This window comes from Zea mays, chromosome 7 (assembly GCF_902167145.1).
Source record: "Zea mays cultivar B73 chromosome 7, Zm-B73-REFERENCE-NAM-5.0, whole genome shotgun sequence".
Lineage (NCBI taxonomy): Eukaryota > Viridiplantae > Streptophyta > Magnoliopsida > Poales > Poaceae > Zea > Zea mays.
Window position 1 is genome coordinate 23,472,528 of NC_050102.1, and position 15,078 is coordinate 23,487,605.

Consider the following 15,078-nt stretch of genomic DNA (forward strand, 5'->3'; position numbering starts at 1 on the left):
ATGGCGAATGAGGTGGTGGCAACTGAGACGAGGACTATCATTATCGTGCGAAGTTATAGATGACCAAATGGGCCATGTTTGGTGAGCCGGCCCGAGGCACGACCCATTTAATAGTGACTGGACCAACCCGGCACGAGCGTCGTGTGGTGCTTGGGCCGTAGCCTCGGCCCGTAGTGCTGGCCCGACCCAACATGATTATTTTTTATTTTACAAAAAATCATATATACATATGTACAATTTATATTCAATATTATAAACACCTAAGCATAATGTTCTACTGGTTAGACAACTTTATCCAGTGTCTCCCTGTATCGCTTTTTAACATTTTACACTCAGTTGATTTGGAAGAAATATAGTGACTTTTTTTGTAAAAAGATGACGTATGACGACCATTGAAACTGGTACTTTAAGTATAAAGTATAGTAGAGATAGAGATATACATTAATTATTGCATAAACTCATTAATTAACTAAAACAAAATTTAATTTGAGACAGAGGAAATATAGTCAAAATGGGCATTGACAACATAATTATAACTAATGATGAGCATGTATTACATCTTTATTTTTTCTGTCTGTTTGTTTCCCACACTAAAATTAAGTATATGTCGGATGTTGAAATGCTTGTTAGAAGTATTAAATATAGTTTAATTACAAAATTTAATTACACGTACGGAAACTAAATAATAATATAAACTTATTAAACCTAATTATTTAATTAGGCTAAAGTAAACTTTTGCTAACCATGAATTAATTAGGCTTAAAAAATTTGTATGGCCGTCACCTGGTAGACTTTAGTCCTAAAACAAACACACTTTTAGGTTTTGTATGAGATAGCTCCAACTCCAAAAAATTTGGTGGAGCAGATCGTGCTCGAAAAAATCATGAAGATAGAGCTGTAAGCTTTTAGAAGATATTTAGATAAGTTATTTTGTTTATTATTTAGATTAAAAATATTATTAAAATTATTAAAATTGATATTATAAACTAAAGCTCTACACTAGAGCTGAAACTGGAGCCATTCCAAACACCCCTTAGTTAGGACTAAGTTTATGTCGGTTTTTTGAGTGTAACATAGCTTACTTATTTGTCTCCTCTTATTTGTTTTTTTGCTGTGTAAGACATTTAGATAAGCCTTATTTGTTTTTTACCGGAGGAGAAGGTTATACAAGATAAAGCTCAAACAGTTTGCAAATAGAGGCATTGAACTTCCGTTGGATTATATCCCCTGCGATGCCTTTACTCCCAAACATATCTTAAAAGCTAGTTTGGAAACTCAAACCCCTTTAAAATTAGAGGGTGTTAAGAAGGAAATGAACTAATTTTCCTCTCAACGCTCTAATTCTGAAGGGATTTTTGAGTTTTAAAACTAGCCCTAATAATAGAATTTCTGTGAGAAATCAAGGATGAGGTCGCTATTGCTATCTCTACTATGTAGAAGCATTGTACAATAATACATGTGTCTCTAACATATCTCACGTATTCACAAGAGGCAAATTTGCACTCTCTCTTCCCTCCAATGCTGTGACTGTGAAGGAGGCGGCGGTGAGAATTAAGAATTGTTTATTGAGATGATATTGTTTAGGTGGGAGGCGTACAAATAATAAGTTAGATTATTGGCCTGTTCATCTTTCGGTATTTATTTTTGAACTCAACTTACATTTTTCATTTCCTTTTGCAGAAACTCCTTACGGAAATTAAAGATATATCCAAGAAGCTATGCAAGATGAACCTCTCTTTTACCAGAATAAATGGTTGTAGAAACATCAGCGAAAAACAGAAGGATTGAAGGGCATCATTATTATCAGAAATCATGTAATGTGACTGATCCAACACAGTGAAGTAGCCATCTACTGGGTAGAACAGAAACCATAGTACTAGCAGAACCCAATCACATGCATGATCCAACATAACCAAGGTAGATACTAGTAGTAGCTAGAACGGACACATCAAGATTTGCGCTAGGGCAGTAGTAAGAGCACTGTAGCAGAGATCCAATCACTTGGAGACTTGAGGCTAGTGACTGCAAATCTGTAGACACGTAGGTAGCTAGGTGACGATGGCTAATAAGGAGTGGAAGCAGAGACCATGCCATCGATGTCCGACTTGACGTTGCTGAAGACGTTGTGGAGCAGCACGAAGATCACCACCTGTGTTCGTTTCACCCAAAATTAAGAAACAACATGCATGCAAGCATATTATATTCATCGTAAACAGCATGAAGCCATGAACGTCCTCAACTGATAAGTTGCTCCCGAGGCCGTGGCCGGCGAGCGCCTGACCGTCGACACCGGTGAGGTCCACCTTCCTGGCGAACACCGTGCCTCTGTCAAGAGGGGTGCCGCCGCAAGCGCTCGACACCATCTTGCGCACGATCTCCAGCTTCTCCATGATCTGCAGCGCCATCCACCACTTGGCACACCCCCCCTCGGCAGTCCACCTCACTGACTCAAATACCGGGTACAGCTCACCAAACACCTGTGCCCAAACAAATTAAACAGCCAGCAGTTCAGTCGTTGGATCGATTAGTGCAACCCAGCCAGAACAAGAACAGCAACAAGAACACCAGATCAAAAGCAGCTAGTAGCAACAAGAACAGCTAGCAGATAAAACTTCACCGAGAACAGTGGGCGCCTTTTCTCCGCTGGGATGCGGCGCATCGCATCAACCAGGAGGTCGATGCATTCGTTCGCCATCTCCTTGAACTTCTCCTGCACGGCCTTCTCCTCTTCAGAAACTGCAAGCGGCTTTGGAAGGTGGCAGCTGAGCAGCATGTCAGTCTTCTTGGCGACAACACGGTAGAAATGGTCGAACTCCTGCACAAACAAAACGTACTCCATCATGCAAACAGACGGTGTTACCGTGATAGAATATAGAACAAGTAGAAATCAAACCAAACGGCGAGTATCTAAACGAGAAATTAACGAGACATACATCCTCGTCTGGCATGCGGGGGTTAGACACCTGCAGAAATTATTAACACCATCGTCTCTTCAGCAAAAAGAGTTAAATATAAAATCGAACGGAAATAATTATACATACATAATCATCTCCAGTAACTGCAAGCAGCTTAGGAGTATAGAGTCCAAACTCCTGCACAAACACCATCGTTACTACAGTTATATATTATATGAAGGAAACATTAAAAACCAAATCTAAATGATAATGAGGCATACATATTCATCCCCCGGGCCCAAACTGCTGTCATCGACAGGAAGGCCAGCGACCTTGAACTCTCTGGGAGAAGCCTGCTCGTATGAAGAGAAAAGGAAACAGGAAAAAAAAAAAACAAATCGGTAAGATAGATCCATGCAAGACTAACAAGTCAGGGAGCGCGATCGGAGCTTGATCACTAACGGGCGAGCAACAAATTAAAGACGACCATAAAAAACAAATCGGTATCCACATGAACGGTGATCCGGACTCCTTTAATTTGCGGCAATAAGCCGCGTTTAAAACCCGAAGTGCGTACTCATAAACGAAAGAGAACTCTGAAACAGAAACAAGCAAGCAGCCTTAAGGTGATCGATGGTGATGAAGCCTAGCTTGTAGATAGAGAGAAAAAAAAAACAAAACAACAACTCGATTGGTAAGAAACTTCTCGAAGGAGAGAATGCCGCCTCTTTTTCTGCAAGCTAGCGGGGCCTAAAACACATACAAATGCACTCTGCGAAAGTGAAAATGTACGTACGTACCTGAAAGACAAAAGGACGAAAAAAAGCACAAGCTCGAGTCTCGACCAACATATGTCCAAAGGACGAAAAAAAGCACAAGCTCGAGTCTCGACCAACATATGCCATGGACAAGAAAACGACAGGAACCGGAGATCTGTTCATCGCCATGAGCCATGGCCATGGGAGAGAACCACACCAACCCAAGAGCCACATCAGAGAAACAAACAGACAAACATCCTCGTCGTCTCACGGGATCGCTGCTATGCTAGCCTTAACGCACATGCATGCAGCATATTATTGACGTCCGTCTTTGGATGAAGAGTTGAAGACTAGCTTGAGAGAGAGAGAGAGAGATGAACGATGTGAGAAGCGGAGTGGAAGACGCAAACCAAATATGAAATATCTCCCTTCGGAGTTCTGAATATGAATCAAGAGAAAAATATCACCAGAAAAACAAAGCCAAAGCAACACGCCGCCAATACCAAATCACCAACACGAAGGAGATGGAACAAGAACGAACACACGGAATCCGAGATGGTATAGCACACGCGAAGCTTACTGATGTGGACGAAGAAAGCGCGAGCCGCACGCCGTAGTGCCCTGTCCCGACCCTCAAGCCGGTGAGCACCCTGCTGCCGTCGCGGCGAGGACGGAGGGAGGGAAGACGAGCGGCGGCGGCGGCACGAACACCCAAGGACGCCATGGCTTTCGCCTGCTAGGGCCTAGGGCTCGCTCAAGTGGGTAGTGGCTAGGGGGAGGGAGAGGAGAGGGATCGGAGAGAGACGAGACCAGATGCTATGCCAGTGCGAGTGGTTGGTGCCAGCCAGGAGACTCGCAACTTTTTATAGGCGGATGGCCGGATGGGTGGGAGGGAGATGTTCAGGCAGTTCAGTGGGTTTTGTGCCCCATGTCCTAGAAGCCTCAGCGCCAGCTGGCGGTGAATTTGCTTTTTTTTTAAAAAAAAAATTATTTTGATATTGCTCCTGTTTTTTTTTTAAACGTACTAGAGTCGGTTTTCGTTCTGCCGTGGTAAATGGATTTGACTCCGTAATTCATCTTCAAATGGACATTTTGCTCATGTGGATTTGTCTCTAATTTTCTATTGACTTTGTGATCTTATCCCTGTTTAACTCAACAAGATTTGCATACATTTCAAAAAACGAGACAAATTTTGAACCCAAAAAGTTGATACCGCCATGACACAACATGCATATACATTTATAGATCGAAGCATGGCAACCACCTCAAAGTAACATGTGCACTCAAAACTTCCTCAACATCTTGGTAGACATTCGCTCTAACATTGTGGGTCCATGGATCCTCATTGGAGACTTCAATCTTGTAAGGGAGGCTAATGAGAAAAATAATGACGAATCATCAGCTTTGCAACATGTTTAATGATATTGTCCATGAGCTAGGACTTGTCGAGCTACCTCTACTTGATTGTCTCTATGCCTGGACTAACAAACGTCGCACTCAAACTCTTGCAAGACTTGATCGTGCCTTCACAAATGAGGACATCAACTCTTCATATCCATCTGCCTCACTTAACTCTTCGTTCAGAACCATGTTTGGCCATAAATCCATTTTTGCAACCATGGCACCACAATCCCAAAGTCTATAGTCATCCTATTTGAAAATGCTTGGCTCAAAAACCAAGACTCCCTTATGGCCATACTCCCATCATGGCAAACTATAACCAATTTTGTTGATGTCGTTGCTCGCCTAGCAAGCTGCCTCAAAGAACACCAGAGCTGCAGCAAAGGTTGGCGCCTCCACTTTTTGTACCCAACCGCAAGTTTATCATTCTAATGCTTGACTTCCTAGAAGAATATAGGATACTGTCTAACACAGAAATGCAGGTCAGAGAATTATGCCAATCTTGTCTCCACCAACACATCAAAGAAATTGTTGCATATTGGAAGCAACACATCACAAACTATTCCTCCAAGATGATGGGAGAACCAGGCACCTCAACATGGACCTTCAACATAAAAGAAATTTATAATGGGAGACCCTATGCTTATGACAATCTAATAGGATTGTTATCTAACAAAGAAGCAATTACAGTGGTCCGCTCAATGAACAAGATGAGTGCGGCGGGGGCCTGATGGTTTTGGCCCAATTTTCTACTCTAGTGCATGGCCGACGGTCAGGCAACAGTGATGGACCTTTGAGAGCACCTAGAGGGGGGGGGGGGTGAATAGGTGATCCTGTAAAAACTTAAACTTATAGCCACAAAACTTGATTAGGCGTTAGCACAGTTTATACCAAGTGGCTAGAGAGGAGTCAAAACACAATAACCACAAGAATCCAATCACAGAGATGACACAGTGGTTATCCCGTGGTTCGGCCAAGTACAAAACTTGCCTACTCCACGTTGTGGCGTCCCAACGGACGAGAGTTGCACTCAACTCCTCTCAAGTGATCCAATGATCAACTTGAATACCACGGTGTTCTTGCTTTTCTTTTCTCAATCCCGTTTGCGAGGAATCTCCACAACTTGGAGCCTCTCGCCCTTACAAAAGATGTTCACAGAGAATCACAGAGCAAGGGAGGGATTAGCAACTCACACACAACACAAAGATCACAGCGAATACGCACACACAAGACCCAGACTTGAGCTCAAAAGACTAGCACACTAGAACGGAGCTCAAATCACTAGAATGTCGAACAAGTGCGCGAGATTGATGTGTGAGTGATCAAGAGTGCTCAAAGAATGCTTGGTGTACTCCTCCATGCGCCTAGGGGTCCCTTTTATAGCCCCAAGGCAGCTAGGAGCCGTTGAGAGCCCATCTGGAAGGCTATCCTTGCCTTCTGTCGTCGGGCGCACCGGACAGTCCGGTGCACACCGGACACTGTCCGGTGCCCGATTTGTTTCCATAAAAAGCGAAGCCGACCGTTGCCGACCGTTGCAGATCTGGCGCACCGGACAGTCCGGTGCACACCGGACAGTCCGGTGCTTCCTTCCGACCGTTGGCTCGGCCACGTGTCGCGCGCCGATCGCGCGGCCGACCGTTGGCCCGGCCGACCGTTGGCTCACCGGACAGTCCGGTGCACACCGGACAGTCCGGTGAATTTTAGCCGAAGTCGCCGGAGAAAAACCCGAGAGCGGCCTCTTCGGCCGAGGCAGCCTGGCGCACCGGACACTGTCCGGTGCACCACCGGACACTGTCCGGTGCACCACCGGACAGTCCGGTGCCCCAGACCGAAACAGCCCCTTGGCTGTACACAGCCAAGTCTTCTCTTCTCTTCTTCTTTCTGTTTCTAACACTTAGACAAATATATTAGTATTCAAAACTAATGTACTAAGGCTTAGAAACATACCTTTACTTGTGATTTGCACCTTGTTCACCCATGAGCATATTTTCACATTCAAGCACTTGTGTTTGCATCCAATCACCAAAATACTTAGAAATGGCCCAAGGGCACATTTCCCTTTCAATCTCCCCCTTTTTGGTGATTCATGCCAACACAACATAAAGCAACTAGAACAAGTGCAAAATCACTTCAAGTAAAAACTCAAATTGGTTTTGATTCAATTTTGGCATATCTGGATCATCCTTTGCCACCACTTGGTTTGTTTTTGCAAATCAAACTCAAATCTCTATTTCTAAGTCAAACACATATGTTGAAGTATAAAGAGAGTCATTCCAAAAGAGATTGATCAAAGATTTCAAAAACTCCCCCTATTTCCCATAATCAACACTTCTCCCCACAAGAAACCAACTTTTGACAAGAGACACAATAAAAGAGTTTTGCTAAAACAAAAAGCTCTATTCTACTGTTTTCAAAATCTCTCAAGTGGTAGCTGATCCATTTATCGCTTTGGCCTTTATTTTCTCCCCCTTTGGCATCAAGCACCAAAACAGGATCAATCTTGGCCCTTTAACCCCATTGCCTTACAAAAATCTTCAATTAAGATCAAATGGCAATAAGAGTTCATGAGATGAACTTGGAATTAGTTACCCTCTCATCGGAGTGCAGTGGAAGTCTTTCATGGTCCAAGTCCACCTTTTCCCTTTCAATTCTCCTTCGAGACTAAGTCAAACAAACTCAAGCATATGGTTAGTCTCAAAGGGTCAAGTTGTAACACATCTCCCCCTAAAACTGTGCATCACTTTGCAACGGACTTGTGAGGTCCAGGGAGTGTTTGTACAACTTGAGCACCACAATAAACAACAAAATGCAGAATGAACATGATCAAATGCATAAACACATGTATGCTACAATTCAATCCAAGTTCCGCGAATCTAAGACATTTAGCTCACTACGCAGCCTGCAAAAGGTCTTCTCATCTAGAGGCTTGGTAAAGATATCGGCTAGCTGGTTCTCGGTGCTAACATGAAACACTTCGATATCCCCCTTTTGCTGGTGGTCTCTCAAAAAGTGATGCCGGATGTCTATGTGCTTTGTGCGGCTGTGTTCAACAGGATTTTCCGCCATGCGGATAGCACTCTCATTATCACATAGGAGTGGGACTTTGCTCAGATTGTAGTCAAAGTCCCGGAGGGTTTGCCTCATCCAAAGTAGTTGCGCTCAACACTGTCCTGCGGCAACATACTCGGCCTCAGCGGTGGATAGGGCAACGGATGTTTGTTTCTTAGAGTTCCATGACACCAGGGACCTTCCTAAGAATTGGCACGTCCCCGATGTACTCTTCCTATCGACCTTACATCCAGCATAGTCGGAGTCTGAGTATCCAACTAAGTCAAAGGTAGACCCCTTTGGATACCAGAGACCGAAGCAAGGCGTAGCAACCAAATATCTAAGAATTCGCTTCACCGCCACTAAGTGACATTCCTTAGGATCGGATTGAAATCTAGCACACATGCATACGCTAAGCATAATATCCGGTCTACTAGCACATAAGTAAAGCAAAGAACCTATCATTGACCGGTATGCTTTTTGATCAACAGACTTACCTCCTTTGTTGAGGTCGGTGTGTCCGTCGGTCCCTATCGGAGTCTTTGCGGGCTTGGCGTCCTTCATCCCAAACCGCTTTAGCAGATCTTGCGTGTACTTCGTTTGGGAGATGAAGGTGCCGTCCTTGAGTTGCTTCACTTGGAACCCAAGGAAGTAGTTCAACTCGCCCATCATCGACATCCCGAATTTCTGCGTCATCACCCTGCTAAACTCTTCACAAGACTTTTGGTTAGTAGAACCAAATATTATGTCATCGACATAAATTTGGCACACAAACAAATCACCATCACAAGTCTTGGTAAAAAGAGTTGGATCGGCTTTCCCAACCTTGAAAGCATTAGCAATTAAGAAATCTCTAAGGCATTCATACCATGCTCTTGGGGCTTGCTTAAGTCCATAGAGCGCCTTAGAGAGCTTACACACATGGTCGGGGTACCGTTCATCCTCGAAGCCAGGGGGGTTGCTCCACGTACACCTCCTCCTTGATTGGCCCGTTGAGGAAAGCGCTCTTCACATCCATTTGGAACAACCTGAAAGAATGGTGAGCGGCATATGCTAGCAAGATACGAATTGATTCTAGCCTAGCCACAGGAGCAAAAGTCTCCTCGAAATCCAAACCTGCGACTTGGGCATAACCTTTTGCCACAAGTCGAGCCTTGTTTCTCGTCACCACCCCGTGCTCGTCTTGTTTGTTGCGGAACACCCACTTGGTTCCCACAACATTTTGCTTGGGACGAGGCACCAGTGTCCAAACTTAATTGCGCTTGAAGTTGTTTAACTCCTCTTGCATGGCCAACACCCAATCCGGATCTAGCAAGGCCTCTTCTACCCTGAAAGGCTCAATAGAAGAGACAAAGGAGTAATGTTCACAAAAATTAACTAATCGAGATCGAGTAGTTACTCCCTTGCTAATGTCACCCAGAATTTGGTCGACGGGATGATCCCTTTGAATCATCACTCGAACTTGGGTTGGAGGTGCCGGTTGCGCTTCTTCCTCCACCACAAGATCATCTTGTGCTCCCCCTTGATCACACGCCTCCTGTTGATGAACCTGTTCATCGTCTTGAGTTGGGGGATTCACCATAGTTGAGGAAGAAGGTTGATCTTGCTCTTCTTGTTCCTGTGGTCGCACATCACCAATCGCCATGGTTCGTATAGCGGCCGTCGGAACATCTTCTTCATCTACATCATCAAGATCAACAACTTGCTCTCTTGGAGAGCCATTAGTCTCATCAAATACAATGTCGCTAGAGACTTCAACCAAACCCGATGATTTGTTGAAGACTCTATACGCCTTTGTATTTGAGTCATAACCTAACAAAAACCCTTCTACAGCTTTGGGAGCAAACTTAGAATTTCTACCCTTCTTCACTAGAATGTAGCATTTACTCCCAAATACACGAAAGTACGATACATTGGGTTTGTTACCGGTTAGTAGCTCATACGACGTCTTCTTGAGGAGGCGATGAAGGTAGACCCTGTTGATGGCGTGGCAAGCAGTGTTAACGGCTTCCGTCCAAAAGCACTCGGGGGTCTTGAACTCTCCTAGCATCGTCCTCGCCATATCGATGAGCGTCCTGTTCTTCCTCTCTACCACACCATTTTGCTGTGGTGTGTAGGGAGCGGAGAACTCGTGCTTGATCCCTTCCTCTTCAAGGAACTCCTCCACTTGAAGGTTCTTGAACTCGGATCCGTTGTCGCTCCTTATCTTCTTCACTTTGAGCTCAAACTCATTTTGAGCTCTCCTGAGGAAGCGTTTGAGAGTCCCTTGGGTTTCGGACTTTTCCTGCAAAAAGAACACCCAAGTGAAGCGGGAAAAGTCATCAACAATAACTAAACCATACTTACTTCCTCCTATGCTCAGATAGGCGACGGGTCCAAAAAGGTCCATATGCAGCATCTCCAAGGGTCTTGATGTCGTCATCACATTTTTGGTGTGATGAGAGCCTCCCACCTGTTTCCCTGCTTGACAAGCTGCACAAGGTCTATCTTTTTCGAATTGAACATTAGTTAGTCCTATCACGTGTTCTCCCTTTAGAAGTTTGTGAAGATTCTTCATCCCCACATGTGCTAAGCGGCGATGCCACAGCCAGCCCATGCTAGTCTTAGCTATTAAGCATGCATCTAGACCGGCCTCTTCTTTTGCAAAATCTACTAAATAAAGTTTGCCGTCTAATACACCCTTAAAAGCTAGTGAACCATCACTTCTTCTAAAGACATGCACATCTACATTAGTGAATAGACAATTATACCCCATGCTGCACAATTGACTAACAGATAGTAAATTGTAACCAAGAGACTCTACTAAAAACACATTGGAAATAGAATGCTCATTGGAAATTGCAATTTTACCTAACCCTTTTACCTTGCCTTGATTCCCATCACCGAATATGATTGAATCTTGGGAATCTTTATTCTTGACGTAGGAGGTGAACATTTTCTTCTTCCCCGTCATATGGTTTGTGCATCCGCTGTCGATAATCCAGCTTGAACCCCCGGATGCATAAACCTGCAAGGCAAATTTAGGCTTGGGTCTTAGGTACCCAACTCATGTTGGGTCCTACAAGGTTAGCACAAATCTTCTTAGGGACCCAAATGCAAGTTTTATCACCTTTGCATTTAGCCCCTAACTTCCTAGCAATTATCTTTCTATTCTTTCTACAAATTGCAAAGGAAGCATTCAAAGCATGATATATTGTAGAAAATTCATTTACTACTTTCCTAGGAGCATTATGAACTACATTTTTCCTAGGCATTTGGTGAACAACATTTCTTCTATCATGCATAACATGAGAACTAGAAGCAGTCATAGCATAAGAGTCATAAGCATGTGAATCAAAAACATCATTTCTAGTATGTCTTCTTTCATGATACAAAAAGGCATGGTTCCTCTTAGCACTAGTAGCCATAGGGGCCTTCCCTTTCTCCTTGGCGGGAATGGGAGCCTTATGGCTTGTTAAGTTCTTGGCTTCCCTCTTGAAGCCAAGTCCATCCTTAATTGAGGGGTGTCTACCAACCGTGTAGGCATCCCTAGCAAATTTTAGTTTTTCAAAATCACTTTTGCTAGTCTTAAGTTGAGCATTAAGACTAGCCACTTCATCACTTAATTTTGAAATGGAAACTAAGTGTTCACTACAAGCATTAACATCAAAATCCCTACACCTAGTGCAAATTGTAATATTTTCAACATACGAGTTACTTGCTACTTCTAGTTTAGTAGTTAAATCTTTAATTTCACCTTTTAAAGAAGAAATGGTTTCATTACAAGTAGAAAGTTCACAAGAAAGTATTCCATTTCTTTTAACTTCTAGAGCAAGTGAATTTTGAGCACTAACAAATTTATCATGTTCTTCATATAAGAGATCTTCTTGTTTCTCTAAGGTTCTATCCTTTTCATTTAAGGCATCAATCAACTCATTAATCTTAGCTATCTTAGTTCTATCCAATCCCTTGAATAAGCTAGAGTAATCAATTTCATCCTCACTAGATTCATCATCACTAGAAGAATCATAAGTATTAGCATTACGAGTGATTACCTTCTTTTCCCTTGCCATGAGGCAAGTGTGATGCTCGTTGGGGAAGAGAGCCGATTTGTTGAAGGCGGTGGCGGCGAGTCCTTCATTGTCGGAGTCGGACGAGGAGCAATCCGAGTCCCACTCCTTGCCTAGATGCGCCTCGCCCTTTGCCTTCTTGTAATGCTTCTTCTTTTCCCTCTTGTTTCCCTTTTCCTGGTCACTATCATTATCGGGACAGTTAGCAATAAAATGACCAAGCTTACCGCATTTGAAGCATGATCGCTTCCCCTTGGTCTTAGTCTTGCTCGGCTGTCCATTGCGACCCTTTAGCACCGTCTTGAATCTCTTGATAATGAGGGCCATTTCTTCTTCATTAAGACCGGCCGCTTCAATTTGCGCCACCTTGCTAGGAAGCGACTCCTTGCTCCTCGTTGCCTTTAGAGCAATGGGTTGAGGCTCGTGGAGTGGACCGTTCAATGCGTCGTCAACGTATCTTGCCTCCTTGATCATCATCCGCCCGCTCACGAATTTTCCAAGCACTTCCTCGGGCGTCATCATCGTGTACCTGGGATTCTCACGAATATTGTTCACGAGATGAGGATCAAGAACGGTAAAGGACCTGAGCATTAGGCGGACGACGTCGTGATCCGTCCAACGCGTGCTTCCGTAGCTCCTTATTTTGTTGATAAGGGTCTTGAGCCGGTTGTAGGTTTGAGTTGGCTCCTCTCCCCTTATCATGGCGAATCGTCCAAGCTCGCCCTCCACCAACTCCATCTTGGTGAGCATGGTGATGTCGTTCCCCTCGTGAGAGATCTTGAGGGTGTCCCATATCTGCTTGGCATTGTCCAAGCCACTCACCTTATTGTATTCTTCCCTGCACAAAGATGCTAAGAGAACAGTAGTAGCTTGTGCATTTCTATGAATTTGTTCATTTATAAGCATAGGGCTATCCGAGCTATCAAATTTCATTCCATTCTCCACAATCTCCCATATGCTTGGATGGAGAGAGAATAAGTGACTACGCATTTTGTGACTCCAAAATCCATAGTCCTCCCCATCAAAGTGTGGGGGTTTGCCAAGAGGAATGGAAAGCAAATGCAAATTCGAACTATGTTGAATACGAGAATAATCAAATGAAAAGTTCGAATTGACCGTCTTTTTGTAGTCGTGGTCGTTGTCCTTTTGGGAAGAAGAGGACTCATCGCTGTCGTAGTAGACGATCTCCTTGATGCGTCTTGTCTTCTTCTTCTTCCCATCTTTTCGCTTGTGGCCCGAGCCCGAGTCATTGGACTTGTCATCCCTTGGCTCGTTGACGAAGGACTCCTTCTCCTTGTCGTTGATCACAATTCCCTTCCCCTTAGGATCCATCTCTTCGGGCGGTTAGTCCCTTTCTTGAAGAGAACGGCTCCGATACCAATTGAGAGCACCTAGAGGGGGGGGGGTGAATAGGTGATCCTGTAAAAACTTAAACTTATAGCCACAAAACTTGATTAGGCGTTAGCACAGTTTATACCAAGTGGCTAGAGAGGAGTCAAAACACAATAACCACAAGAATCCAATCACAGAGATGACACAGTGGTTATCCCGTGGTTCGGCCAAGTACAAAACTTGCCTACTCCACGTTGTGGCGTCCCAACGGACGAGAGTTGCACTCAACTCCTCTCAAGTGATCCAATGATCAACTTGAATACCACGGTGTTCTTGCTTTTCTTTTCTCAATCCCGTTTGCGAGGAATCTCCACAACTTGGAGCCTCTCGCCCTTACAAAAGATGTTCACAGAGAATCACAGAGCAAGGGAGGGATTAGCAACTCACACACAACACAAAGATCACAGCGAATACGCACACACAAGACCCAGACTTGAGCTCAAAAGACTAGCACACTAGAACGGAGCTCAAATCACTAGAATGTCGAACAAGTGCGCGAGATTGATGTGTGAGTGATCAAGAGTGCTCAAAGAATGCTTGGTGTACTCCTCCATGCGCCTAGGGGTCCCTTTTATAGCCCCAAGGCAGCTAGGAGCCGTTGAGAGCCCATCTGGAAGGCTATCCTTGCCTTCTGTCGTCGGGCGCACCGGACAGTCCGGTGCACACCGGACACTGTCCGGTGCCCGATTTGTTTCCATAAAAAGCGAAGCCGACCGTTGCCAACCGTTGCAGATCTGGCGCACCGGACAGTCCGGTGCACACCGGACAGTCCGGTGCACACCGGACAGTCCGGTGCTTCCTTCCGACCGTTGGCTCGGCCACGTGTCGCGCGCCGATCGCGCGGCCGACCGTTGGCCCGGCCGACCGTTGGCTCACCGGACAGTCCGGTGCACACCGGACAGTCCGGTGAATTTTAGCCGAAGTCGCCGGAGAAAAACCCGAGAGCGGCCTCTTCGGCCGAGGCAGCCTGGCGCACCGGACACTGTCCGGTGCACCACCGGACACTATCCGGTGCACCACCGGACAGTCCGGTGCCCCAGACCGAAACAGCCCCTTGGCTGTACACAGCCAAGTCTTCTCTTCTCTTCTTCTTTCTGTTTCTAACACTTAGACAAATATATTAGTATTCAAAACTAATGTACTAAGGCTTAGAAACATACCTTTACTTGTGATTTGCACCTTGTTCACCCATGAGCATATTTTCACATTCAAGCACTTGTGTTTGCATCCAATCACCAAAATACTTAGAAATGGCCCAAGGGCACATTTCCCTTTCAACCTTCTCAACGATTTCCAACAAGGTGAGGCGGACCTAGAACAAATCAACATAGTGCATATGGTCCTACCAAAGAAACAAGATGCACAACTGCTGACTCTTTTCGGTCGATCAATCTCCAAAACTACAACATCAAAATTATCATGAAGATTATGACTACCAGACTACAACAGATTCACTCCCTCATTGACTTGGACCAAACTAGTTTCATTCAAGGGCGTTCGATTACAGAAAATGTTGTCTATGCAATGGAGCTGATA

The 15,078-nt window shown here is 44.6% G+C and overlaps 1 protein-coding gene across 2 annotated transcripts; it reads right to left on the bottom strand.

The window, feature by feature from the left end:
- Positions 1–1,771: 1,771 nt before the first annotated feature.
- LOC100277569 (uncharacterized) lies at positions 1,772–4,542 on the bottom strand. 2 transcript variants are annotated; one of them, NM_001151091.2, is made up of 7 exons: positions 4,233–4,475; positions 3,176–3,247; positions 3,042–3,092; positions 2,934–2,963; positions 2,618–2,815; positions 2,241–2,477; positions 1,787–2,149 (listed from the first exon to the last, which is right to left on the bottom strand). In NM_001151091.2, the coding sequence occupies exons 1-7, from the start codon at positions 4,374–4,376 to the stop codon at positions 2,063–2,065; spliced, it is 819 nt and encodes a 272-aa protein (NP_001144563.2). In that variant the 5' UTR covers positions 4,377–4,475; the 3' UTR covers positions 1,787–2,062. The 2 variants fall into 2 exon arrangements, with proteins under 2 accessions (XP_008651242.1, NP_001144563.2); XM_008653020.3 differs by having other exon boundaries at positions 1,772–2,477; positions 4,233–4,542.
- Between the last annotated feature and the right edge of the window lie 10,536 nt (positions 4,543–15,078).